Here is a 26694-nt window from a genome sequence, read left to right as displayed (position 1 = left end):
CAATAGCGGCTAGCCCATCGGCTAGCCGATTCGCGTCGCTAGCCGGTCGGCTAGCCGAACCATTGGAACCGGCCAGCGGCATTTCGGCTAGCCGATCGGCGAGCTCTAGCTGATTTGCGGGCGCTAGCCGACCGCTGGCCGATCCCGCTAGCCGCCATTGTAGGCTCAATTTCGACTAGCCGGTTGCATTTTTTTAATGTATTTTATTTATTTATTGCATTTTTTTAATGTATTTTTTTATGCATTTTTTTATCGCATTTTTAATGTATTTTTTATGAATTTTTTTTAATTTTGTAATTTTTTTTAGGATGGACCTTTTTTTTAATTTATATAAAATTATTGCATTTTTATTGCATTTTTTAATGTATTTTTTTAATAAATTAGTGAGGAGTAGAGTGGGGCGGTGGCTCGTGTGTGGAAGCCCGGATTTTTTTTTATTATGTAATTTTTTTGATTTTTAGTTAACGTACTTTTTTTTTATTTAAATAAAATTAACGAATTTTTCCCGTATATGTGTCGTAAATTTAATTCCGTATTTTGTGTTTAATTCTGTAAATATAGTTGTTTTTTAATTATTTTTATTGCGGCTAGCATGTGGCTAGCCTTAGGGTAGCCTATTTGATTAAAATGATGATGTGGCAGATGGATTTTTAGTGCTGATGACGTGGCAGGAAGAGAGTGTGGCTAGCCAGCCTAAAGCCATTGGAGATGCTTTAAGTACTACTAGTATTTTGTTTTTTTTTTTGCTTCTGGAATACTGTTTTAATTACTTTTATGATATTATTATTAAAAAATACTACTACATGAAAAGAAACACTCCTGTTGTGACAATGTGAATATGATAGGAGATAAACTTATTAAAGAAAAAAAATTAAATATTGTAGTAGTGGAGTATTTGGTTTGCATGGCATATTTTTGTCTTGTTACGAAATCCAGGTTTTTAAGGGGGAGATCACAACACGTAACTTCCCGGCTGCATTTCCGAACCTTATCCATTCTACATACTTGAAAACTTCCAATCTCCCCCAAACAAATCCTCCCTCGCTTCTCTCAACCACCATCCATGGCGCCGCCGTCCCCCACCACTCCCCGCCCCGCCGACCACCTCAACCTCGAATCGCTCCTCTCCTCCGCCCGCCCCTTCCTCCGCGGCGAGCTCCACGCCGTCGACGAAAACCTACCCCGCCTCGTCTCCGTCCTCCAAGCCGCCGGCGCCGGCGAGTGCTGGCACAAGCACGGCAGCTTCCTCGACCACCTAATCGGCGTCTACCGCATCCTCAAGCTCTGGAACGCTCCCGACGCCGTCTGCCTCTGCGGCCTCTTCCACTCCGCCTACTCCAACTCCTACGTCAACCTCGCCATCTTCCCGCCCTCCTCCACCGGCCGCGACACCGTCCGCGGCCACGTCGGCGCCGCCGCCGAGCGCCTCATCCACCTCTTCTGCGTCGTTCCTCGCCAGTCTCTCATCCACGACCTCCTCCTCTTCAGGTACGCCGATTCCGAGCTGATCGAGCACCTCCGATCGTCGGAGATCTCGATCGAGAAGCTCCGCGGAGGCGGAGAGGTCGGAGATGACGAGATCTGGCGGAGTAAGCTCCGATCGATCTGTCCGGCGGAGGGGATGACGGTGAAGCACATCAAAACCGGCGAGGATTTGGTGATTTCGCGGCGGCTGGTGGCGACTTTCCTCATGATGACGATCGCCGATTTCAGCGATCAGCTCTTCAGCTTCCAGGACGGTTTATTCGATAACCGCGACGGCAAGCTCGAATTCTTCGGCAACAGCGTTCTCACCTCGTTATGGCCAGGCGACGGCAGGCCAGGGCTGTGGATGAACTCCGCCTCGAGAATGGCGGCGATCTACACTCTGTTGGTGAGAGAAGAGGAGATCTACCTCAAAAACGCTGAGAATCACGCGGATAGAGACGGAGATCTGGAGCTGGTGGTGCCGCCGGTGTTCGATAATTGCAGGAAAGTTGTGGATCCGGAGGAGCAGATCGCGGCGAGGGATCTGTACTGGAAGGCGGTGTGCGGCGCGGCGGAGATGGGAGTGGATAAGGCAGAGGAGATGCTGGTGGAGAGCGTGGCGAGGAATCCGTTTGTGGGGGAAGGGTATGTGGTGTTGGCGCAGATATATTTGGGGAAAGGGGAGTTCGAGGCGGCGGAGGAGGCGGCGGAGAGGGGGCTGAGGTTGCTGGTGGACTGGGGGAGTCCGTGGGATAAGAGGATGACGTGGCAGGGGTGGGTGGCGTGGGGTAGGGTGCTGCTCATGAAGGCCAAGGAGAAGTCGTGGCCGGAAACCGCATGGGGTATTCTCAATTTGGGACTTGTTGCGTGATTTATGTACTCCATATTGTTCGCTTAATAATGGTATCCAATTTTATACTACTGTAAATTAGGCTCGTTAAGGCCATCCGCATCTCTGTCTCTTATCCGTCTCTTAACCGTCTCATCTCTTAACTATTCATGATCCCACCGTATACGAGTCTGATATCTTGGAACGGAGGGAGTAATAAATAATTAAAATAAGGAAATGGTAAATTAAGAGAAAGAATAATGTAGAGATGTAGAGAAGAGTCTTCCCTCTATTATTCTTTTACTAATTTTACCATTTTCCCACTTTAAATATTTACTATTATTTTTATAAAAACGAGTGCAGAAACACAAGTATATCATTAATATGGGACGGAGGGAGTACTTCTTAGCTATGTTACTTTTTCGTTATGCTTTTTTATAATTTGATGTGTTAAATAAAACCTAAATAAGTTTATGAACTAGGAGTACATTAAGAGTCCAATTACGATTTTAACTTGAGTTGTCTTATTGTTCTAAAAAAAATTTTCTCTTCCATTTTGATTAAGATCTACTTGACGATTTTTGTACAATTACAATTGAAACCTAATACGAATTAATATACCAAATATATGGTTAAAATATGTGTTTTGTTTGTCTAAAATACTGAATCATTTCATTTTATTCATATAAAATTAAATAACTTATCTTATCCTATTTATTTATTATCATGATAAATTCTTGTTCGACTACCAAAGACAAAAAGGTTTTAACTTCAAATGGGAGCCCATCTGAATGGTTTATCCTTCCTTTGTCAAAATGGGCTTTCATATCCAATGAGAAAATAGCCCATTTGAATTGATAGCATAGCGTCAATTTCCCAATTTTCATTGTTTATACAAATTTAGTGATTAATTTGCCTCAGTAGTTTGGGGAAAGTTTTTTTTTTTTAAATACTTTTTTATATCTCAACACGTAGAACAGTGTTGTTTTAACTAAAGATAAGAAATGTTAGTATTAGTTTTGTGTCTTTAACTTTTAGCATAATTTCAAAAAATATTTCTAATTATTTATTTATTTTTTGTTAAACAGACAAAGTTGAAATGCTATGATATGATTATTATTTCCCAAATTGGGTTTGCGACTTCAAATTATTAAAAGGTCAACCAGTCGATACAAAATTATTTTCTAATAAAACACCTACAAAATGTTTTCTCAAGTTACATATGTCAATAAATTCAAGAAAAATCTAAAGATTAATTTAATCTCAATTATAAAACATTGGTTGTTTTTGTATGCTACCACTTAATCATATGAGGAAATAAGAAATTCTTCAAATAATAAAGTGAATAAAGAAACAATAACTATCAATGCATGGATTAATTAATTATACGTGCTATAAGATTTGAGAGCTTATTGAACTGAAAATATAAGTTTAGACCTCTTATAGTTTAGACCTCAAATAATATAATGCCTTGGTCCATAATCGATAGTCCAATTGTTTCATTTGTTCACAAAAATTAATTCAGTTTTATTTACTGCAGTAAGTTTCTCTAATCAATCTTATTCTTCACTTATAATGCTCCAATCATTTTTTCTATATATCTTTCTCATTAGTCTTTTGGTAGTGATGGAAGGAGATATATTCCAATAAAGTACTAATGATTAGGAATAAATTTTAGTAGGGTTAAAATAATACTTTATTGTAGTTAAATATAACTGAACCAAAGTCTATACTCCAAATATCTCAATTAAGTTGATAACTTTAGTGCAAGACATTGTATTTTATACAAAAAAAAAAAAACAGTTTTAATATTATACTAGTACATTTTATTGTTATATTATTATTAAAGCTATCCCTTTTATTTACCCATTGGCCATAATATAGTCCAGGAGAGTGCAAAGAAGAAAAGTTGGCAAAAGAAAATGACATAAGAAAGAAAAAAGTAGGCCAAAAAGCAGGCCCTCAAATCAGAATAATTTTTGGTCTTTTTGGGTGAGAAAATGAAATTAGATCTTGACCTTATTCTCTATATAAGAAAAAAGATTCTTATGCTTGTGACAAATTTAATAAGCCTTTACATATAAAAACAGAATTCTAAATAAAGAAGAAGATATTCATACCCTCTTCAAGAATGAAGCCAATAAGCATTTCCACAAAAATACAGGCATTTTCCATCATCAATAAGAATAATATATCTTGGCCTTCTGACTGTTATCCAAAAAGAATTGGGACGACGTGATAATAATAAATAAGAGATAGTTTTAAGAATATTGCTAAATTACTTGTAATAGTTTATAATTATTAAAAGGGAAAATCATCCACATAGTTAAATTTTAGTAGTACATAATTTTTATTGACTTTAGGTTGATCTCACAACTTTTAAACAATACGATTAAAATTATAATTTTACCCCAATTTACAATTGTGTTACGAAACTTTTTATGGATGAAATTGGAGGCAGGGTTTTTCAACATGGAAAAAACATTTGATTTTCAAAATATTATCGTTTAAGTAGCCTTGAAACGGTGTTGTTTGTTGGCATCTCACCGTTGTGTGAAAGTCAGATTGATATTGTTCACGACTCGGCACACCCAAATTTGAGTATTTGCCATTTGGACTTTCTCGACGGTTGAAATTTGTAAAAGAATTATACTCCAATTTGTAGGATTTGAACTACATGAGACTGATCAAAGTCAACCGAATCTAAAGTTGAAATTACATGTCAATTTCCCTTATTAAAAATACAATAAGATAAATAACATTAAATTCAAGTGATTTAAGTATTCATGCTTCAGCAACATATTAACAAGTGAAAACATAAACCTGCTGCAAAAGTTGACATACAAAAGCAAGAAATCTGAAAATGGCAAAGCAGAAAAATGGACAGAGACGCCACAAGAAACATTATCATCTGTCTCTCTCCATTTCTCAATCCACACACACTACTAATAACTGTCCAAATAAAAGTGACTGTCACACTGCTCTGCAACTCCCACACTCCCCACTCAACCCACACACACTTTTCCTATATAACAATAAGACCACCATTTTTTCCCTGTCCCAACAAAGAATTAGAGACAGCTCTTTCAGACACACATAGGCCTAGAAATGGGGGAAGGAGGGGCAGTTGTTTATGGGAAGAAGATGTTGAAGAGATTGGTGTTGAGAGTGAAGACGATGATGATGATGAAGAAGAAGGAGAAGACTGATTTCAGCTTCTGCTATGATCCTTTGAGCTATGCTCTCAACTTTGATGATGGCAATTTTGGCTTCTTTTGCACATAGACTTCATTTTTTTAGCTTCTTCGAGGTTGAGATGTGATTATTTCTTGGAATAGTTAGTGGTGATGGTTCAATCTTCATGATTTATGTAAAAGATTAATGCTTTAATTAATGGTATATTTATTGCATGGGTGGAAATGTGGTAATTGATCTCTACATTTTTTAGCTTAAGGTGTGTGCTGTGACATGATATTTTATCAAAGATGCAAGACAGAATATAGTCAAAATGGGAAGTTATAACATTATTGGATATATACTACAAGAAAAGCAATCACATTTCAACATGTTATAATGTCAAAAAAAAGCAAAAATGGTAAAATAATACTACCTCCGTCAAACAAATAATATTGAGAAAGGATCAGTGGTATTTTCACAAAAACCTTTAAAATCACATTGCTTTCTTGATGACTAACATCATATACAATGTGTACTTTAGTTGGCATGCGATAACATACTAATATCAAAGAAATACTCCCTATAAATAAAACTGGATTCCATTAGGGTATAAACCAATGTTTGTTGTTTGGTTATTACTCCATGTAGCAATTTTACCACCACACTAGTATAACATGTATTGAAAACAAGTTTAGTTGTGGCATCACCTAATTATATAGCATGAGTAGTATTATTAGTATTATACGGTTCTTAATTAATTGAAGTTTCGCTTAATTAGAAAGTAAGGTGTAAAAAGTAAATTGCCTAAAAGATCATAAATTTTGGGGAAAGTTTGGTTTTTCTCACAAATTATAAAACTTGTGCCTAAAGTCACGAACTTTATCGGATCGTGCAAATTTCTAAACTACCCGACCTGACGACATATTTCGGTTAAAAACTTATCCCACGTGGCATGCCGGAGACGTGACTGTTTTTTCTCACAAATTATAAAAGTTACGCCTTAAGTCACGAACTTTATCGGATCGTGCAAATTTCCAAACTACTCGACCCGAAGACATATTTCGGTTAAAAACTTATCCCACGTGGCATGCCGGAGGCATAACTGTTTTTTCTCACAAATTATAAAAGTTACGCCTAAAGTCACGAACTTTATCGGATCGTGCAAATTTCCAAACTACCCGACCTGACGACATATTTCGGTTAAAAATTTATCCCACGTGGCATGCGGGAGGCGTGACTTGGCAAAATTTATGAACTCAGGTAATATAACCTCTTTTTGGCTGATTTTGAAAGCGCAGCCCCGATTCAATCGACAGAAAACGTAATCGACAAGAGTGAAATCGTCGACAAACAGTTTAGGGATGAAATCAGCGACGTGTAAAGAAGACGTCGTTTTGTGCCCAATCAGAAATTTTGCCAAGCCACGTCTCCGGCATGCCACATGGGATACGTTTTTAAAGGAAATATGTCGTCAGAACGGGTAGTTTGGGAAATTTGCACGATCCGATAAAGTTCGTGACTTCAGATGCAACTTTATTAGTTTGTGGAAAAAACCAAACTTTCCCCAAAGTTTATGACTTTTTAGGTAATTTGCCCGATGTAAAGTAAAAAAGTTACATTAATAAATGCATTAGAGTAGTAAGACTCCTACCAAACACAAAAACCGAAAACACATGCCATATAAAAATGAGATGTGATGTTTGACGCACTATAAATACAAGGTGTGGGAAAGTGTAACTGCTACAATTATTTCATTACAATTCAGAGCTAAGGATATCAAAACAATGGATTCTACCAAAGAAGTTGTGATTGTTGTGGATGTCGACGAAGGTACATAATAGTAACCGCGATAATGTTTATGGTGTTTTGTTTGGTCGGAGATTTGAATAGATTTGTGGTTTTTTTTGCCGCGGATCACATATAGCAGGAGTAGTACTAGTAGAGCCACCCTTTGGTCACCGGGGTCTTTAATTGGGTGAGGTGGAGCACCATGTCTCCTCCTCCTTGGTTAATACTACTACTATATATGATGCCTATTAAGATGATACTCATTATTACTCACTCTTCAATTTGCTTGGTTCTACTCTAGGGTAAGTTGATTTTATTTAGTATACTTACTTCCTCTGTCCACGAAAAATAGGGCACTTTATGAATGACATAGTTTTAATGTAGAATTGATAAAGCAAGAGAGAAGGGAAAAAAGTAAGAGATAATTTATTGAAAACTTTCCTTTTTTGAATGTACCCTATTTTTCGTGGACAACAAAAAATGATAAATGTGCCCTATTTTTTATGGACGGAGGGAGTATTTTGTTTTTTTAAAGTGGGTACGTTGATTTTATTTGTCTACTATATGTTGTTTTTCAGAAAACATACAGTAATTCTCATTGCTGTTCTGGATCATAATTCGGAGATATGATGAATATTATGTGTGCTTATACTTCCATTTTTTTTTCTTTGTTTATGTCCTACTGTATATATTATTAGTTGTCGGTTCACACATTGATACACTTGCTCTGTTACATGCATATACACTCATTGCTTTATACCAAATATTGATACACTTCTTTCTGGTTACTTTTATCTATTTACTCCACATTTCTGTAGTGTGTATGTAAACAAGGCTAGTACACTGTAATATTGTAAGATTCCAACTCCTCTAGCATTTCGTGAAGAAAATTCATCACTAATTTGGAAAATAATATTTCACATTTGAAACAACCAAGTATTCCCAGATGAATTTAAGATTTATAGGGTATAAATAATATACTCAATTTTAAATGAATATGGTAATAATCAAAGTAGTTCTGCTGTAAAAACTATACAAGAACAAAGAATAACCAAAACTGTAAAAAATGCATTACTTGAAGAACTACCTCAAGTGATAATCCTATATATATCCCTCCCAAAACAGTGAGCAGATCAAGATTTTCGCTACGATCCACATCTTAATTGCTCGCCTCGTCCTACATCGCATACTGTAATTAAAGCATAAAAACAACGTGAGTGACACGTTTTGTCACTATACATCGAAATTGTGCAAGTTTTTCCAGATCGTAAGGAGAAAACAAGCATATGTTAGCTATTGAAGTGCGCTTAAGGCTTCCTCACCTATGACTCCGGTTTCTAACGGAACTCATCATGCACTTCATAATCACCATTGTCTTCATCCTCATTAAAGACGCCAGTATAGAAAACATATGGACTCTGAATCATCTCTGCTAAGCTCAGACGTCCATCCTTGTCTCCGTCAGCCTGAAAAAAATAGGAACCAGAAACTTCACCATTGTCCGATCAATTGCAATTTTTATCAGCATGAAGTTACGGTTTGCTGTTAAAATTGATGGTAGTAACATTTCATATATTAGCATTCTAACAGACTATACCAGTAGCTGGATCTCGATTCTGTCCAACTGATTAAACCGAAAAGCTAAGGCCAAGTAGCATTTTCTGTTAAAAATTGGAGAGCACAAGATAAAACCTTAGGAATTATATACTACAGTCATTGACCGAGTACGAGTTTTAATCCTCACATGCATCACTTCAATTACATACGAACAAGCCTAGTAAACTTATGCTCTCGTTTGTGGTCGTTTCTCTATGCAGAATTAATACTTATTCTAACATATATTTGCAGAGCATATAACAAGGTAGCTTTATCCTTGTTTTCATTTTCAAAATCTTTTCTTCCTCATGCAATAAAAAGGCTAATTCAAAATCAGTGTAATTAGAAGAGTGACGGAGCCATCTGGGACTGGTAATGTCAGCCTCGAATGCATCAGCATGCGTATGTATCTACTATGCCATCCGGATAATGCATGAGAGTTCGAAAATTGTTTTTTGCTCCTCGAAATCAACTCATCAAAATGTTTAGGATATTGAAGCTTATTATCAACAAGCAAGTAATACCTTAACTCGTAGAATGAAACTACTCATTAAAATCTAGTGTGTCAAGTACCTGGTGCAATATATGTTTTGTCTGCTGTTTAGCATAGTAATGCTCCGGTGGGTGGAGCTTTTCAATAATGGGTAGTAATTCTACATCGGACAAATGTCTGCAGCACACATAATAAGCTTAGCTACCATTCCAATCATAGAAGCATTTGATGAAACAAATAGGTCACAGATTCTAGGCTTGGTTACCCATCACCGTCCTTATCAAGCAGGGCAAACAGCATCTTGGCTGAGGCCTCTTGTGAATCATCAGACTCATGCTCATCGGTATCGTGTGGCTCCACATAATTTCTAACCAACTCATATATCCCATGGAAAAACTCTTCAAAATTGACCTTACCATCCTTGTCTCTATCCCTTTCCCTGAAACAAACAAATCACTAATGATAGTAAAGTATCACATGAGCAACATGGCACGATGTAATACAGTGAGCTCTTCAGTCAGCTCATGGAGATAACTGCCGGAATGTATATCAGACACAACAAAAGAAAATCATGAAAATATGGCAATTCGATATCTACTTATTAGTCTCTGTTGACTGGAGATCATAAATTATCTTGCAACACCAAAATTGAAGACGTTAATCAATCACTTTTAATCAGCAAGTTCGGCTCATGTTTATGAATGCTCTATACTTGAATTAACACCCCAAATTAGCTTGATTAGATTAGTGTATGCAGGAAACTCGATCATGCCAGTTAAATATGTATCACAATGTTCCACCATAACAAATGGATGAATGGTGATATAAACTTGAGTATAACAAATATAACAATGTGACAACTTTTGTTTGTATCTAAACATAAGAAAGTACGTATAAAGTATAAACCAATCACCATAACAATAAGAACAAATTACAGCTTCATACGAACATTCAAAGTCAGGGACATTACCAGCTATATATATTAAATATATGCATAACTCTTCATAACTACATAGCCGCATTCCTCTGAATAGCAAATATCATGTATCAATTTAAAATGTTAACAAGTACAAATATCAAATCACTAGAAATCTATCTTTGGCAACGAGCTAACGTTAGAAGAATTTCATCTCGTATCAAGGATTGAAAAGCCAAAAAGCATGTGTGGATGGTATCAATAAGTGAAAATAAGAAAGGCAGGAGGGGATACAGTCTTGTAGTTAAATATTGATATCCTATTGTCAGAGTTGGAAACAAGCAGCTAAAAAACCAACGATTTCCCTAAATTGGCAAATATCACCAGAGTTAGCTATTAATATCTTGTTACGCACCTTTAACAACAGCCACGACACCATGCTATCTAACGAAGGTATTTTGACACTAATGGAGCAAAGAGAGTGGATTTGATCAGACGAGGACATTTACAACATACGCCCTCTGCCCCTAAAAAATAGTCCCTAATTGCATTCTACATTACTAATGATATGAGTCTCACTATCCCTAACACTATCTCAACTATGTTTTCTCTTACTCTCTCACTTTACCAAATCCGCATTAAAACTTGTTTCATCCCCAAAGTCTATTTTTAGGGGACAGTGGGAGTACATGATACAACCACAAATCTAAAAAAATCCGGAAAACAAGGGAGCAACAGAACCAAATATCAAGCAAAACAAAATACAGAGATCGAAGCACCTTATTTCTTCCTTGCACAACCAAAGAATCAACTTGGAATTGGTGGTATCAGCTGGATGAAGAAAGCTACAAAAAAAAAGGAAACATAAAAGCATTAGCTAAGCCAACGTCGAACATAGAATACAATACTCATCCATTAAGAAGCATTTGTAGTTGATCACAAACTCACTCATTAAATTCTGTGATATTCAAACGACCATCGCCATCAGCATCAGATGCATTGAAATGATCCTCCTTCCACCAGCCAAAATCATATCCAAATGAAGTGTTATCTGGAAAGAGCCATTGTTACTCGCAATTAGGCATTTTCCTACCAATACCGAAATGATAAATTAAACAAAGCCGAAATGATCAGAAAATGAAGCTGCTAACTCGCAATTAGGCATTTAGCTACCAATGCCCTAAATCAGTAATCGATAATTCAAAGCAATTAAGCACAAATTAGTGAAATTAGGGAAAAATCACCGGCATTTCTAACCCAGCTAGGAGCCTCATACTCAGCAAAAGTGATGAATCCATCTCTATCTTTGTCGTGAGTGTCCATCTCCCTCTGGCTCCGATGCATCGCCTCCTTCCGGCTCAGCTGCAAGCTCCACTGAGTCAGCTCGAATTCGCTGGCGAATCCGTCGGTGGGGTCCACGTCGATCCTGGGGAAGAGGAGCATCAGCCTATTGGTGACATTGAAGCGCTCCGCGTCGTTCAGGAAGTCCTCGGCGTCGGCGAAATCCTCCCACTCCGGGTGCGACTCGTGATCCTCCGGATGCGGCTCCGGATGCTCCGGCGGCGATGCCTCCGATTCGGCGGCGGAATCGGCATCGGAATCGTGGTGCGTTTGGTAGTAGAGGTTCTCCCATTGGCGGTCCTCGCGGGCGAGCTCGATCTCGGCGACGAGGGGGTCGAAGGCGGGAGGGGGGTCGTGGTGGCGATGGGGATCGGAGGGAGGGGAGAAGGGGAAGTGAGAGCGGACTTTGAGGCGGCGGCGGTGGTGGGGCTCCTGGGGCTGGGATTTTTGGGGGGAGCGGGAGACGAGGAAGAGGAGGCCGAGGGCGATCGTGGTGTAGATTAGGAGATTGTGTTTTCCCATCTCAGAAGCGAATGCCGATCTGTGAGAATTGGGGAAAGGCCATGCGAGCTCAAATCTCTTTGATTATTGGAGGGAAGGGATTGATTGAAGAAGAAGAGAGGAGTCGAATTGGATTCGTTTTTTTTTTTTTTTCTTTTTAATAATTATTTCGATTAAATAACCAATTTTTCTCAACGAATCGCGCAGTCACCAAAATCCATACATGTCAGCAACGCCAAATAAGCACAAGAAATCCAGCTCTTTTGTGGGCGGAGGAATCAACTCAAATCTCCCAACTACTTAACCTCGATTTCATCGAACTCCACTCTTCACTCTCTTCAAATCTCCAACATCAATTCCTCTCATTTCCGCTTCCTACCGATAGAGCTCGATCAAGATTCGATTTTTTTTCACGCTCAATCACGAGGTAATCTACGTGGGATTCTGGAAAGATTCATGCTTTCGAGCTAATCCCGCCGCATTTCTCAATTTCTTGATTTTTTGATCTGTTTGCGAAATTTACAGATTAGGTTGATCTGAAAATGGACTCTGCGGCCATGACATTTTGCAGCAATTCCGTCTGCTCGCGTCCCGTGAGTTATTCTGATTTGAATTTTCCTTTGTTGGAATATCTCTATTCGTGAATGAAGTTTTGGATTTTTTGTTTTAGTTTACACGATTTGTTGGGTGCTGGATTATGCAAAATGTATGTTTTTTGGTCAATTCGATGCAATTAGGAAATATAAGCACAAGTAATCACGGATGTAATCGAATAAGCACATGAATTCTTTATCGAGTTGTGTACTTATGTATGGGAATTATGCAAAAGGTATGTTTTTGTCAATGCGATGCAATTCAATTTAGGAAATAAAGGCACAAGTAATCATGAACATAAACGAATAAACACATGAATTGTTGACCGAGTTGTGTATTTACGTCTAGGGGCGATGGTGAGACATGGATTTCACAATAATTTGGTTTTCGATCTGTTCTAGACCATTTATTCAATGTTGAATAATGCATTATGTATGTTTTTTTTCAATACGGTGCAATTCAATTTATAATGGCCTGTTTCTGAATTACCTGCTTTGTTTCTCTTCAGTTGAATTAGTTGAACTTGTTATTGAGCGTTTGATATGTCTATAATTGTGGAGAATCGAGTGTTTGATCCGTCTAGAATAGTCGAATGAAGTAATGGACTGTGATGTCTTTGGCAGTTAGGCTGTGTGATTTAAGTTCAGGCATCCTTGCTACTTGTTCAAGTTTTGGCCTGTTTATAAACTTCCTGTATATTACGCAATAGGTATGTTTTAGTCAATGCGATTCAATTCAATTTAGAAGGTCCCTTTTCAGAATTATCTGCTCTGTTTCTTTTCAGTTGAATTGGTTGAACTTTTTATCGAGTGTTTGATCTGTATAGAGTAGTGGAGAATTGAGTGTTTGATCCATCTAGATTAGTCGAGTGAAGTCATGACTGTGATGTTTTGTGGCTGTGTGATTCAAGCTCAACCATTCTCACTATTCCAAATAAATTAAGTTCATAGTTTTGGCCTGTGTCTAAACGTGTGAAATATTGTGCATCGAAGGGCTTATTCATGGAGGCTACACCCGGAATCAGGAGCTCCCAGTGTAGCTTCATGGCAGGGAATAGGGTTAATTTCCCTCGTCAGAGAGTCCAGGCTTCTCGAGGTGGTACTAAATCTGGAAAGCGTGGTGGAGCGCTTGCTGCTACTTGCCGTGGTGATAAAATTCTAGTGGCTAACCGTGGAGAGATTGCTGTCCGTGTCATTCGGACAGCCCATGAAATGGGAATCCCTTGTGTGGCGGTTTACTCAACAATCGATAAAGATGCTCTTCATGTGAAACTTGCTGATGAGGCTGTTTGCATTGGTGAAGCACCGAGCAGTCAATCGTAAGGCTTCTTCATTTTTTATCATCAAATCATTATTCCACTCTGTAACCATAATATTCCCGATCGGGTGAATAAATTAAATTTCTTTTTCTTTCAGTTACTTGGTGATTCCAAATGTCTTATCTGCTGCCATCAGCCGTGATTGTACTATGCTGCATCCCGGATACGGGTTCCTTTCTGAGAATGCTGTTTTTGTTGACATGTGCCGAGAGCATGGAATCAACTTTATTGGACCAAATGTAAGTTTTTTGATTCAGAGTGTTTACATAAAGTCATCATCATACCGTTTGTCCTTAAACTTGGAAAGCTTTCTTTGCTATGTTAACATTTTGATCCCTTATTTAGATTTTCGGAATACTACTTCATAATTTTCTTAGGTTTTTGTCCGTATCGAAATAAACCACTAAATGGGACAAACGCAGTATATCAAAGCCTTATATAGTTAAACCTTCATCCAAATGAGATGTGGTTCTTCCAAATCACAACATTCTATGTCTAGTCTCCTAAAATCCCCGGATGCGTTAAAACGATGGATTTTGATTGAACTGCAGCCTGACAGCATTCGGGTAATGGGTGACAAGTCAACTGCCAGAGAAACGATGAAGAATGCTGGAGTTCCAACTGTCCCTGGAAGTGATGGGTTGTTAAAGGTACTGCTTTTTGTAAAGAGTGCTACTTGACTTACTTCATACTATAAGACTTGATCGTAAAAAATCCAATATTGAATCTTCGTTCAATTATTCACCTTTATTTTTTTCTCCTTCTGAACTACTTTTGTATTACAGAGTACTGAAGATGCAATTAAACTTGCAGATGAGATCGGCTATCCTGTCATGATAAAGGTATGTTTAACATCTCAACACACCAAAAGTACAGACGCAGTTACCCAATTTGACTTGAGTCATGATTTAATAGGTAGCATAGATGCTCATGCTAAGGGGAAGTTGCATAGACCTTTATGAACAATAATCTTACAAAGAATTCTCAGCTGAAACTTCATAACCATAGCTAATCTGCTTCTACGTAGAATTCTGTGTGAGAACTCTGTTTGGGAAAAAAAAAGATATGCTAATCTAATGCTTTTATTCTCCTGAAGGCTACGGCAGGTGGAGGAGGACGCGGAATGCGCCTTGCGAAAGAGCGCGATGAGTTTGTGAAGTTGATGCAGGTACTCCGTTTTTAACCTACATTTTTGTTATCCGTTGGTTGAGTGATTTAATTTTTCCTTAAATTGTAAGGTTCTTAATATTGTTTCAGTAAATTTAATATGAAAATAGTCGATCTGAAAAAACATTGAGACAGTGAGAAGCAGCACAAACTGCTTATCCAGTCCTCAAAGACCCATTTTCCATTTTTGGTAACTGAGCACTCTTCCATGAAAGATCTATTTTCGGATGCCTTCCCTTCTCATAGCTCTGCAAGCCATCACTGAAATTTGAGGTATTTGGGTAGTTCATTGTGACTAAAGTATCTTCCTTATTTCGACAGCAAGCCAAAAGTGAAGCTGCAGCTGCATTTGGTAACGATGGTGTGTACCTCGAGAAATATATCCAAAATCCAAGGCATATTGAGTTTCAGGTACACTTGTATTTTATAACATTAACATAATTTAAATTATTTAATATTTGAATTTTGAATTTAACTGAAATAATCAAAGCATTTTGAATATATGAAAATTCTTATATTTCGTTTTTGGTGTTGCATCTCTGTGTCAATTTTGTATTGCTGATTCACAAGCTAAACTATCAGTGACAACTTATGGCTTTGTTGCTTCGTAGGTTTTGGCTGACAAATTCGGTAACGTCGTACACTTTGGGGAGCGTGATTGTAGCATCCAGGTAATCTTGCTTTTATTTTAGGTCAGACTTTTTGCAGCTAGGCTTCGTTGTGTGAAAGCACGTTGCTTTCTGATCGTGTTGATGCTACACAGTTACCTGTGTAATGAAGCTAAGAACATAGATTTCTCTCTGTACATAACATAATGGCAAAGGGTATTTTGTTTGAGTTTTTATCGAACATCGTATATAGATCATTCGAGGTCCAGACAAGTGTGGAATAATGGCTTGCTAATTCGTTATCATTATTTTTGATTCTAGAGGAGAAATCAGAAATTGCTTGAAGAAGCACCTTCTCCTGCATTGACACCGGAGCTTCGGAAAGCCATGGGTGACGCGGCAGTTGCAGCAGCTGCATCCATAGGCTACATAGGAGTCGGTACAGTCGAATTCCTTTTGGATGAAAGAGGCTCATTTTACTTCATGGAGATGAACACTAGGATCCAGGTGAAAAGATCGAGTCTCGGATCATCTCCTAAATAACGACTTATCTGATTTCACCGTGAACATTCTTGGCTGATCTTTCTCCTTATGTGATGATGTTAGGTCGAGCACCCCGTCACTGAAATGATATCCTCTGTTGACTTAATCGAAGAGCAGATCAGTGTTGCACGTGGTGAGAAGCTCCGATACGCACAGGTAAGGATCTTCATGATCATGGCACCCGGAAAATAAAAATGTGATCATTAACCGATACAAGCCTCTCTCTATAGGATGACATTGTGCTCCGTGGACATTCAATAGAATGTCGTATTAATGCAGAAGACGCTTTCAAAAATTTCAGACCCGGACCAGGTATCGACTTTCGGGATCGACGGCCTTAGTCCAAAGTTTGCATGTGATTTTGAAATTTACTTCATCCTAAAATCAAATCTACGAACTAATGAATTGTTTGATCACTTGAACAGGGAGAATAACTACTTATTTGCCCGCTGGAGGTCCGTTTGTGCGAATGGACAGCCATGTTTACCCGGATTATGTAGTTCCACCGAGCTATGATTCCCTTCTAGGAAAGGTCAGCTAATTATGCGTTAATTTTACTTATACTTTTTACACATTTCTTGAAAATCTAGCCAAACTGGATCTTATCTTTTCGATGTCCTAATAAGTGCGATGAATCTTATACTCCAGCTTATTGTCTGGGGTCCGACGAGGGAAAGGGCAATCGAGCGCATGAAAAGGGCTCTTAACGACACTATCATTACAGGTAAACAAGACACATCTATCTATCTAATGCAATCATGTCTTTATATTTGAGAATTTTCATCGGTGCCTATGCAGATCTAATCTCGCATGAAAGGCGTTTTCAACAAATCTTCGACATCTTGCACTCGTTTTACTATTCAGTAACATATGGACATCTTTCCATTCTTTAGTATAGTTTCTAAACAGTGATTCTCTGTGGCCAGGTGTTCCAACAACGATCGATTACCATAAGCTGATCCTAGAAGTAGAGGTATGCATCCGTTGCAATTTTCTCGGACTTGCTTGCTTTTCCCAGTCTCTTCGAACTTATAAATTCACATTCTGTCTGTACTTGCTCTAGGACTTTAAAACTGGGAAGGTGGACACTGCTTTCATCCCAAAACACGAAGAAGAGCTCACTGCTGTAAGCTACCATTTCTCCTCCGTAGGACACAAAAGCCAAAAGGGTCCCATCGAAAAACACTTGAAATAAGAAAAATCAAATCTTTGTAGAAATCATCTTATTATTTGTTCAGCCGATCTAGTTCTTGTCTCACGGTCTATTACATCTAGCTCGTATCGCTCTTTGAGTGAGCGGTTGTAGAGAAACGATTCTTCAATTTCTGCTGTGAAAATGTGTGAAGTATTTACTGGAATGATTGGTTTGTCGTTTGTGATTGCAGCCGTACCCGGATGAGCCTGCAACGAGCCGGAAAGAGTTGATCAACGCAGCTTCTTCGTAAGGTGGTAGGCTATTAAGCTTTGGTGGTGTAGCCATGCTCAATTCTCAAATGTATGAATGGATTTATGTTTCGGTTTATCTCTTCATTTCTTTGTCAAATGAGCTTTATACTAATTGGTTTGCATTCATCATTGCTTTTTGGTAGAAAACTAAATATTAGTAGCACTTTGAGAAATAATTTATTGCTTCTATGTTCTTTTGGAAATGATTTATAGAGCTCACGCCCTATGTTTCTCCATTGGACTAAATATAGAATTTAAGGGTGTAGTTGGTTCAAGAACCTATGGTTCTGGTTCAGAATTGCCGACTACGGTTCCAAGGGAAGTGGAACTATAATCGGTTGGACGACATGTTTGATGGTTCGGGTTTTGAATAGGTAATTAGGCGGTTTTTTTATCGGTTTTCCTAGTTTCTCGATCGGTTTTCGCGATTTTGGGTCAAAACCAGCGGACAATCGCCTGTTACCAGTCCAAAATTGATAATCCGGCTATGGTTAAAAAAACAGAACCGCCGGTTCGGCCGGCCCAGGTTCAACAATTGATTCATAATTATTTATTTTCTTGATTTTATGTAATTAAATTAACCAAATAAAATCAAAATATTTCTTGATTTTATGTTTTGTTGTACGGTGTGGAAGCAAATTTTGATTGCTACTCTAGTCTAATTTGATCCATAAATCTAATTAAATGGAGTAGATAGTGTTGATTGATCCATAAATCTAATTAAATGGAGTAGATAATGTTGATTGATTGATTAAATATAACACAACCGTTTATAACAATTATTATCACATTTACCATCAAAATATATGAATACTTATTCAAATGTTATGATAGTAAATGCCAATCATGGATAAATTTTAACTCCCAAGTTTGAAATGTTGTCACTTTATAGTTTTTTCACACTTTTCAATTATTCAGATCTTTAAATTAAGCAACCAACATGATGAAAGTTTGTAAAAAAGTCATAAGTTTGTTTTCCATTAAAAGTGGAATCAAAATTCGTGTTCATCTTAAAGAAATTTCATACATTACAAAACAAAGAAATTGAGAAATAGAAAACGTAGAGAAATTGTGAATGGATGATCGCAATCAAGTCATTTGTACCAATTTGTTTTATTGATTGCTGAGGATTGGAGCTTTGGAAATGTCGGTGATGATGTACACTGCAAGGCGCGGATTGGAAGATGCGATAGAGGTGCTAGTTGCGGGCCACCTCTCTCCTTGTGGTCCCGCACCTTCCTCGCCCTCGATTAGCCACTTCCGCAGTTTTTGACCCCACTCCCGAATGACTTGTTCCTCATATCCAATCCATGCCATCACCAAATTTCATCACACCCCAACTTTCCATTTTAATTCTACTTTTTTTTATTTGAATTTTATAAAGTGTAACTAAAATTATAAATTAATGAAGGACTATACTTTATATTTATTTTATAATTATATTGAAAGTGAAATAGTAAGATTTAAATTGATGACCAGACTCAAATGTTAAAAATAATTATTCAACCAAAATTTCTCCTCAAGACTTTGAGAGTCAAGATACTCCAAAATTAGATCCAACGATCTTCCCAATTCTATATATGGATTTTAAGAACGAAATACAATCCCTTTATTCTTCAAATATTAGAAAAAAAATTTATTCTTTCACATTGACCTCGTTCTAACAGATAAATATTGACTACCAATTCAATAATGAAAAACAAATTCTTTAAGCAGAGAAATCCAGCTTGAGAAAAAGAGATAAAAAAAAACACTCCACTTTTCAATGCTTTGCTAAACTGTCAAAATATGGTTAATAATATCGGTTGAAAAGTTTGTGATTCTCTCGACCTTTTCGACAGATTTGTACACTTCTTCATGTCTTATTCTTGTGTTGTTAAAATGTGAGTTGGTAGGAACTTGGAATCATTGATTTTAGATTCCTTAATCATCTCTTTTTCCTTGTTATTCAAAAATACTAATTGGGGATTTCCCAAGACTTGATTTTTGCTCCCTTGATTCTTCATCTCTGAATCTGGGGTTTCCTCAATCCTTCCTCACGTGAAGAAAGTTTTGTTCTTTATGTGTATTTCTCTCTCATAATTGTAGTGTCCCAATAAAAATGACGGCTTGACCTAGAGAGAGAGAGAGACTGTAAAAGTTTGGTATAGAAAAGTGGGCCTGAGCAGTGAAAAGAGGAGCTATCAGAATATGGGGTATTTGGCCATTGGAAGTCTGTAGAGATGAGTGATGGCAATTTGGGTGCTGTTTTTATCCATTTTAGAATTCTGGGGTTGTCTTGTTTGTGGTCTCTTTAACACTTCACATACACTGCCCTAATTACTACTCTCACCAATTAAAAAGTCTTCTGTTTCATAATTGCAATTTCCTGTTTCTTCAGTAAATGCTTTCATTTCTATGATTTTTAGATATTTCTCATGCTCTCTCCTAACTAAGTATTACCTTTTCTCCATTTCACAGTTCTTGATGAAAAATAGATTAGTTTAGTTTAGATCCCTGCTCCAAGATTCAGTTAGTTGCTTGATTCCCTTGTTGAATTTTAAGTGGGGTGGGTTATTTTCTTGAAACAAGATTTGAAAAAAGGATTCTTTTTCAAGAACAAGAATTGAATTCTAAGTTCTAACTATATTTCACAGTTGTTGATGAAAATAGATTTAGTTTAGTTTAGATCCCAGCTCAAAGATTTAGCTTGTTTCTTGATTGCCTTGTTGGATTTTGAAACAAGATTTAAAAATGGATTCTTGGAAGAATTGAATTCTGAAGTTCTAACTATTGCCTTTTTCTCTCATTAATAGGGGTTATCATTTTACAGTTCTTGATTAAAATAGATTAGTTTAGTTTAGATCCCAGTTCAAAGATTTAGCTTGTTTCTTGATTCCCTTGTTGGATTTTGAGTTGGGTGGATTCTTTCTTAAAACAAGATTTATGAGAGGATTCTTTTTCAAGAACAAAAATTGAATTCTGAGTTCTAACTATCCTAGATAGATGCCTTCTGTTGAATCGAGTAGCTCCGTGTGGAGTAGGGAGCAGGATAAGCAGTTCGAGAAGGCGATAGCTGCTTACCCTGAGAATTCTTCGGATAGATGGGAGAAAATTGCGGCTGATGTTTCTGGGAAATCAGTGGAGGAGATTAAGCATCACTATGAAGTCTTGGTTGATGATGTTAGCCGCATAGAATCCGGTTTCGTTGAGGTCCCTAGCTACAATCCCTCTTCGGATGGCTCATCCAACCTTGCTGGTGATGATGGGGCTTCTAAAAAAGGGGGCGGTTTCGGCCATTTGAGTAGTGATGCCAAGTCGTCCCGCCCAGATCAGGAGCGCCGGAAGGGGATTGCTTGGACAGAGGACGAACATAGGTATACATATACGTACTTCTTGTCTCTTAATTTCGACAGATTTAGTGATGGTATCACATAATTTGCTTCAATGTGATTTTGTATATGCAGCTTTGAGCATATTTCCTTGATTCAGATGCTACTACACCTCATAGCAAGTTTTGTTTGTGCAAACTATTCATAAGAATTGTTCTTTTCTCGTATTTCTGCATTTTTGCTAGCTTTGATTGAATATATATTCTGAATTTTGTGTGGAATTTTAGGATAATGTATACTCTTTGTTCCTTAATTTCTACAGAAATTAATGCTGGTATCACATAATGTCTTGCTTGTGCACACTAATCATCAGAATCGATCTTTTTCTCGTTATGCTGCATTTGTGCTAGCTTGAGGAATCTTGTAGGCGTGTGGTGGTGCGTTGTTTCTATTGTTTCTCTAATCTGAGTTAGTGATGAGTTCTTGCTCCTGCTTTTGCTAGAACTATAACTGAACAGGCTTTCGTCACAACTGCCTCATTCATTCGAAATGATCATTTCTGGAACTACTCTTACTCGTAGCGAATTCTTTTTCGAACATAAGTGGCTAGAGAGCAAATCATGTTGTAGCTAACTTGATTCTACTGAATGTCACAAATCTGCAGAAATAACGTTGTATTCTAAAATGTACTAAATCTTTCGCGTTGCGTTGCTAAAATGCTAAGTCGAGAACCTTCTAAATTGTTACTTACATGCTTGCTGTGATGCAAAGTTCTACTCCTGTTGTTGAGATAGTTTGTTGTTTGCTATGTTCGATTCATGAAAGCCGGTATTCTGTGTTCGCGACTGCACTGGATTTCTTCACAGATTCGTGTAGAAAAACTCGACTCCAGATGATTTCCACATCAAAATATTTCTGCAATTTCTGCATCATCTCACCAAAACTCTCCTTTTGATTTGATGATCTTCTCCAATTAGTTAGGAAATATCTGCTGTTGATTTATATTTTGTTATTGAGTAGCTCTTGTATGCATCAGTGCTCGTCTGAGTGCTCGTTTCTGTCCGTTGATCTCCTATCCTACGCGTACAGAAAACTCGATAGTTGCTGATGGTTTCATTATCTCCCAAACAGATTGTTTCTCCTTGGTTTGGACAAATACGGAAAAGGCGACTGGAGGAGCATTTCTCGTAACTTCGTGGTGACGAGGACGCCAACGCAGGTGGCCAGCCACGCGCAGAAGTACTTCATCCGTCTCAATTCCATGAACAAGGACCGGAGGCGTTCCAGCATCCACGACATCACCAGCGTTGCCAACGGGGACGTCTCCAGCCCCCAAGGCCCGATCACCGGCCAGACCAACGGGAGCCTGCCCGCCAAGGGCGCACCAGCGGGAGTGGCCGTGTATGGCACTCCAGCAGTTGGGACGCCGGTGAGCCTTCCTCCGCCACCACACATGGCCTATGGCATGGGGACGCCCGTCCCGATGGTGCCTGGCGCCCCGATGGCGTACCGGGCCTCGGTCCACAGGTGATGGCTCTCATCAACCACATGGTGATGAAATCATATGGATTGATTATTGATTTATTTCCACTTGAGAAATGATTTTTATTTTGTATTTTTGCTTTATAAATGTTGTTTTAGAGTACCATTTTCATATTTTTATTTATTTTCTTATTGATCTGGAATAGTTGATTGGGAGAAAGAATATTGTATAGGTGAGATTAGGATTGGAAAATATTAATATGACTATATTGAGACTTTAGAAAGAGACTTATTTTCAATGGTGGAAATTGTAAATTCATCTTCATCTTCTCTTTCAAATACTCTATAGTTTGACAAAAAAAAGTTTTATTTGTCATTTCAGGATCCTCGTTATTGCATGTCCCATTTGACTTTTACTATTTGATAGCCTAATTTGTCGGAAAAACAATCAAGTTTGGCTAATTTCTTATCAATCCTGCAACTTTTAGAATATATGGTCGATTATATCATGATTTTTCACCCTTTTCTTAATAATTCCATAATCTTGGTCCTTGTTTCTTCGGCAATTCACTCTATTTGAGGACAAGATCTTATGTTTCATAACACATTTTTCAATCATATTTAACTAATATAAAAATAATATTCACATTCCGCTATTTTTTCTCGTTCACGATCCTTCATATTTTCACATTTCTTATACCAACTCATAACTCGTGTCAAATTATAATGAGAGTTTATTTCATAGGGGAAGGGATTCCTATTTTGTAGTAGTAGTAGTTAATAATTGAAATTATTGAAATTGTTTTTCTTCTTTATATCTAATGAATTTCGAAAGATATTTAGGTAGTCAAGTGGTTCAATATTGGTCCCATTACATTGCACGACAATGACATAATGAATGTCACGATTTTGATGGATTAAATATCATACTCATCCATCAAGGGGCATACTTGTATATTTAAAACACTATCATTTGAGTTATTTATTGATGCACAAAATCAATTTAACACTACCATGTATAGTAAATTACAATTTCAAGATCAAATATACAAATAATTTTCACTTATTTGTTATTTTTCTAAACCATTATTGGAGTTCACATTATTTAACACTACCATGGAGTAAATTACAATTTCAAGATCAAATATAAGAATAATTTCACTCACTTGTTAATTTTTAAAACCATTATTGGCGTCCATATTATTTTATTTTATTTTATGTTATGTTATTACGAAGAATAAAAAAAAATCATTGGAGTTATTTATGTTTTTACTATAAAACTTCTAACATAAAACTCAATAGGACAACTTCACATGTAAAAAAAAAGAATACCATGGAACAAAGAAACTAATACATGATATTTTTGAGTAAAATAATTGACTAGCCCATATTTTTATATTTTTAAATGATCAATATCAAATTTTCATTTACTTTCACAATGACTCAATCCCTCAATATATTGGTGCCATATAAACATTTTACCAATTAAACGGCATTTCATCATGTAGACAAGATTTCTAGTTGATAGTATAATTTTATTTACTAGTATTATTTAAAAAAGGTATACACATGTAAGCTTTTTCTAGTTTACATAAGTATTTGTTTTTTTAAATGTATACTCATGTGAGCTTTTCTGAATTGGAAAAGTTGTTTTAAAATAATAATAAAATGCTGACGTAATTACCTGTGGGGAAAGAGAGATTACTACGACTTTACACGTTAAGTTTGAAATTCGATTTTAAATAAATCAAAAATTTCCCACTATTTCCTTTTATATGCACATAGTACATGATAAGCCTCTTTTTATGTTCCATCAAAGTTGTGACTTACTTGTTAAGCAACACTCTGAAATTCTCGTCTTATTTTTATTTTACTATTTATTTCATTTTTCACTATTGGGTCGAATTTTACTATTTATTTCATATTTACTATTGGGTCTTCCCCCCCCACCCCTTCACCACCCCACATGAAACAACACCTTTTGGGGCTAAGAGCCTCTATTTTTATTTTCCATTGCTACCAGCGACTACAGTACAAGACACGTGTCTTCTGATATTGTTGTACATTCTTCAGTCTTCAGTGCGTCCGATCCTAAGAAATCTTACTCCGACTAACTTTTTTGGGCCAACTAATTGTCATCACTCTGAGGATAGAGTAGAACAACATGCATACCTAATTTCATTGTCTATAATTCATCTAACATATCACATGTTCATTATTCCACCTTTTTGCATGGTTTGAACGTTGCAAAAAAAGTACTCCTACAGTACTAGTTAAGATTATTTTAGTAATAAGACATAAATTACCAATTCTTATTAATGTTAAAACATTATTTAACTATCCTATTTTAATTATTTATCAAAAAACTAAAATTTTAACTTATATACTACTAGTATTTTACAAAATAAAAATCTAAAAAATATGATCTAAATTTTTTTCGTATGGACAGCCATGATGTGACTGTATTAGCTTCACTTAAAAAAACATCAAACCCCACAAATCAATAAATCACAAAATATCAATTTTAGCATAGTTTATGCTGATGAAAATCAATTTAACGTCACATATTGGAGAAAAGAATGTCTATCACACTTTATTTATTTTCCCAAATCTTATCAAGATAGAATTTTGGTAGCAAATTAGACAACCCTAATTTGGTGGGTGCATTAATTTGAAGAAGGTGGGATGGTTGCATCAGAAAGGGGCTAAGCCACCTCAAAAGGTTGTTGCGTAATCACATTTCCAAAATAAAATGCAATTTTTTTGGTCTCTTCTAAATTGAAAAACAGCTAATTCCTATCTTTCTTTGGCCCATGAAGACATCAGCCCTTTATATTCAAAGTAAGAAAAATATATTTTTCTATATTATCTACACTTTAAAGAAGCAAAGAAATCAACTTTGTCAATAAAAATGGGGAAAAAGGGCTCATATCTTCCCACCTTTAGTATTTGATGATACAAAGCTGACTCATGAAGCTAAAAAGTTGCTCTTTTTTCTGTTATATATTGATCCTGCAGGTGGGTGGAGTCGAGAAAGTATTCAAGCAAAAATTCAACGTAACAGATGACGAGAAGCTGTTGAAGGCTTCCCAATGCTATCTATCAACAACAGCAGGGCCAATAGCAGGACTCCTCTTTGTTTCCACTGAGAGAGTCTCCTTCTGCAGCGAGAGATCCATCAGAATCTCGTCTCCGAATGGAAAGCAGCTAAAAGCACATTACAAGGTAAGATCATCAATTGAATCATTCAATGTCTTGAACTCAAATACATGGCCAAAAACTCATGGTGCAAATAAAACTATATGTGCAGGTCATGATTCCTCTAAGGAAACTAAAGAGAGCCCACGAAAGTGAGAATGCGAAGAAACCAGCAGAGAAATACGTGCATCTGGTAACAGGGGACAATTTCGATTTCTGGTTCATGGGATTTCTGAACCATCAAAGAACATTAAAGTATCTGCAACAAGCAATCCATCAAGCAAGATGAGAGTTGAGACACATGGATTCTTCATTTTATAGCATATGATCTTCTTGCTTTTAACCTAGCTAGTACTATTTGTTACTTCTTCTTTCCATTCCTCGTCTTAGGATGTGTAGATGTTAATCAGAGGTATACTCTCTATCCTGTACAATTTTGTAAAAAGATTCAATCTAGTAGCGGTGATCAAATTCACTACTTGTGATTATAATGATGTTCAGTCTTCCTCTAAACGTATGATCATATTCCGGATAATAACCAAATAAACTGACTGAAACATCACTATAAAGATCAATATCAAATACTTACTGCGCTCGGCCAGTGTCTTTCTAGGTGTAGAATCTAAACGTACACCATAGACAACGCACAGTCGCACATCGCATGAAATGTGCAGATCTGCTAAAATAGCCAACAAACACCAAGAGACGTCAGGAAATGAGTAACAATGGATGCAAATGAGACACTTGCAAAAGGTGAACACTTGCACCCCTTAACTACAAACTGAATAGCTTTTCACTATTATCTAAAAAAAACTCAGAATTAATGAGACACTTGCAAAAGGTGAACACTTGCACCCCTTAACTACAAACTGAATAGCTTTTCACTATTATCTAAAAAAACTCAGAATTCTCCGAATAA

The 26694-nt window shown here is 37.0% G+C and overlaps 5 protein-coding genes across 5 annotated transcripts; 4 read left to right on the top strand and 1 right to left on the bottom strand.

The window, feature by feature from the left end:
• The first annotated feature begins 886 nt into the window (after positions 1–886).
• On the top strand, positions 887–2419 carry LOC125215270. The gene has a single exon (XM_048116640.1). It carries the CDS (start codon positions 1064–1066, stop codon positions 2336–2338), a length of 1275 nt encoding a protein of 424 aa, XP_047972597.1. The 5' UTR covers positions 887–1063; the 3' UTR covers positions 2339–2419.
• Positions 2420–8225: 5806 nt separating this feature from the next.
• Positions 8226–12275, bottom strand: LOC125213154 (calumenin-B-like). The gene is made up of 7 exons (XM_048113531.1): positions 11511–12275; positions 11215–11317; positions 11046–11111; positions 9616–9789; positions 9431–9527; positions 8584–8727; positions 8226–8450 (listed from the first exon to the last, which is right to left on the bottom strand). The coding sequence occupies exons 1-6, from the start codon at positions 12127–12129 to the stop codon at positions 8599–8601; spliced, it is 1188 nt and encodes a 395-aa protein (XP_047969488.1). The 5' UTR covers positions 12130–12275; the 3' UTR covers positions 8226–8450; positions 8584–8598.
• A 120-nt stretch (positions 12276–12395) lies between these two features.
• On the top strand, positions 12396–17987 carry LOC125213153 (biotin carboxylase 1, chloroplastic-like). The gene is made up of 17 exons (XM_048113530.1): positions 12396–12535; positions 12634–12701; positions 13695–14020; positions 14118–14259; positions 14572–14670; positions 14806–14862; positions 15117–15188; positions 15509–15598; positions 15799–15858; positions 16117–16302; positions 16402–16494; positions 16569–16650; positions 16764–16870; positions 16987–17062; positions 17265–17311; positions 17402–17464; positions 17724–17987. Exons 2-17 carry the CDS (start codon positions 12651–12653, stop codon positions 17781–17783), a joined length of 1611 nt encoding a protein of 536 aa, XP_047969487.1. The 5' UTR covers positions 12396–12535; positions 12634–12650; the 3' UTR covers positions 17784–17987.
• Positions 17988–19632: 1645 nt separating this feature from the next.
• On the top strand, positions 19633–22902 carry LOC125215517 (transcription factor SRM1-like). Its single transcript, XM_048116952.1, has 2 exons — positions 19633–21140; positions 22227–22902. Exons 1-2 carry the CDS (start codon positions 20770–20772, stop codon positions 22624–22626), a joined length of 771 nt encoding a protein of 256 aa, XP_047972909.1. The 5' UTR covers positions 19633–20769; the 3' UTR covers positions 22627–22902.
• Positions 22903–25547: 2645 nt separating this feature from the next.
• On the top strand, positions 25548–26250 carry LOC125209856 (GEM-like protein 4). The gene is made up of 2 exons (XM_048109435.1): positions 25548–25802; positions 25888–26250. The coding sequence occupies exons 1-2, from the start codon at positions 25548–25550 to the stop codon at positions 26062–26064; spliced, it is 432 nt and encodes a 143-aa protein (XP_047965392.1). The 3' UTR covers positions 26065–26250.
• Positions 26251–26694: the final 444 nt, after the last annotated feature.

This window comes from Salvia hispanica, chromosome 3, assembly GCF_023119035.1.
Source record: "Salvia hispanica cultivar TCC Black 2014 chromosome 3, UniMelb_Shisp_WGS_1.0, whole genome shotgun sequence".
Taxonomy (NCBI): Eukaryota; Viridiplantae; Streptophyta; class Magnoliopsida; order Lamiales; family Lamiaceae; genus Salvia; species Salvia hispanica.
This window is presented reverse-complemented; position numbering and strand designations above follow the sequence as displayed.

What these genes read in the sequence shown, in the direction of transcription:
- LOC125215270 (XM_048116640.1), top strand. Translation starts at nt 1,064, where the DNA reads ATGGCGCCGCCGTCCCCCACCACTCCCCGCCCCGCCGACCACCTCAAC.
- LOC125213154 (XM_048113531.1), bottom strand. Translation starts at nt 12,129, where the DNA reads ATGGGAAAACACAATCTCCTAATCTACACCACGATCGCCCTCGGCCTC. An exon ending in AATATCACAGAATTTAATGA is followed by an intron (nt 11,112 to 11,214) that starts GTGAGTTTGTGA and finishes TTTTTTTTGTAG; the next exon opens with CTTTCTTCATCCAGCTGATA. An exon ending in TTGTGCAAGGAAGAAATAAG is followed by an intron (nt 9,790 to 11,045) that starts GTGCTTCGATCT and finishes TGTTTGTTTCAG; the next exon opens with GGAAAGGGATAGAGACAAGG.
- LOC125213153 (XM_048113530.1), top strand. Translation starts at nt 12,651, where the DNA reads ATGGACTCTGCGGCCATGACATTTTGCAGCAATTCCGTCTGCTCGCGT. An exon ending in ATTCCGTCTGCTCGCGTCCC is followed by an intron (nt 12,702 to 13,694) that starts GTGAGTTATTCT and finishes TGTGCATCGAAG; the next exon opens with GGCTTATTCATGGAGGCTAC. An exon ending in ATGATTCCCTTCTAGGAAAG is followed by an intron (nt 16,871 to 16,986) that starts GTCAGCTAATTA and finishes CTTATACTCCAG; the next exon opens with CTTATTGTCTGGGGTCCGAC.
- LOC125215517 (XM_048116952.1), top strand. Translation starts at nt 20,770, where the DNA reads ATGCCTTCTGTTGAATCGAGTAGCTCCGTGTGGAGTAGGGAGCAGGAT. An exon ending in TGGACAGAGGACGAACATAG is followed by an intron (nt 21,141 to 22,226) that starts GTATACATATAC and finishes TCTCCCAAACAG; the next exon opens with ATTGTTTCTCCTTGGTTTGG.
- LOC125209856 (XM_048109435.1), top strand. Translation starts at nt 25,548, where the DNA reads ATGAAGCTAAAAAGTTGCTCTTTTTTCTGTTATATATTGATCCTGCAG. An exon ending in AGCTAAAAGCACATTACAAG is followed by an intron (nt 25,803 to 25,887) that starts GTAAGATCATCA and finishes CTATATGTGCAG; the next exon opens with GTCATGATTCCTCTAAGGAA.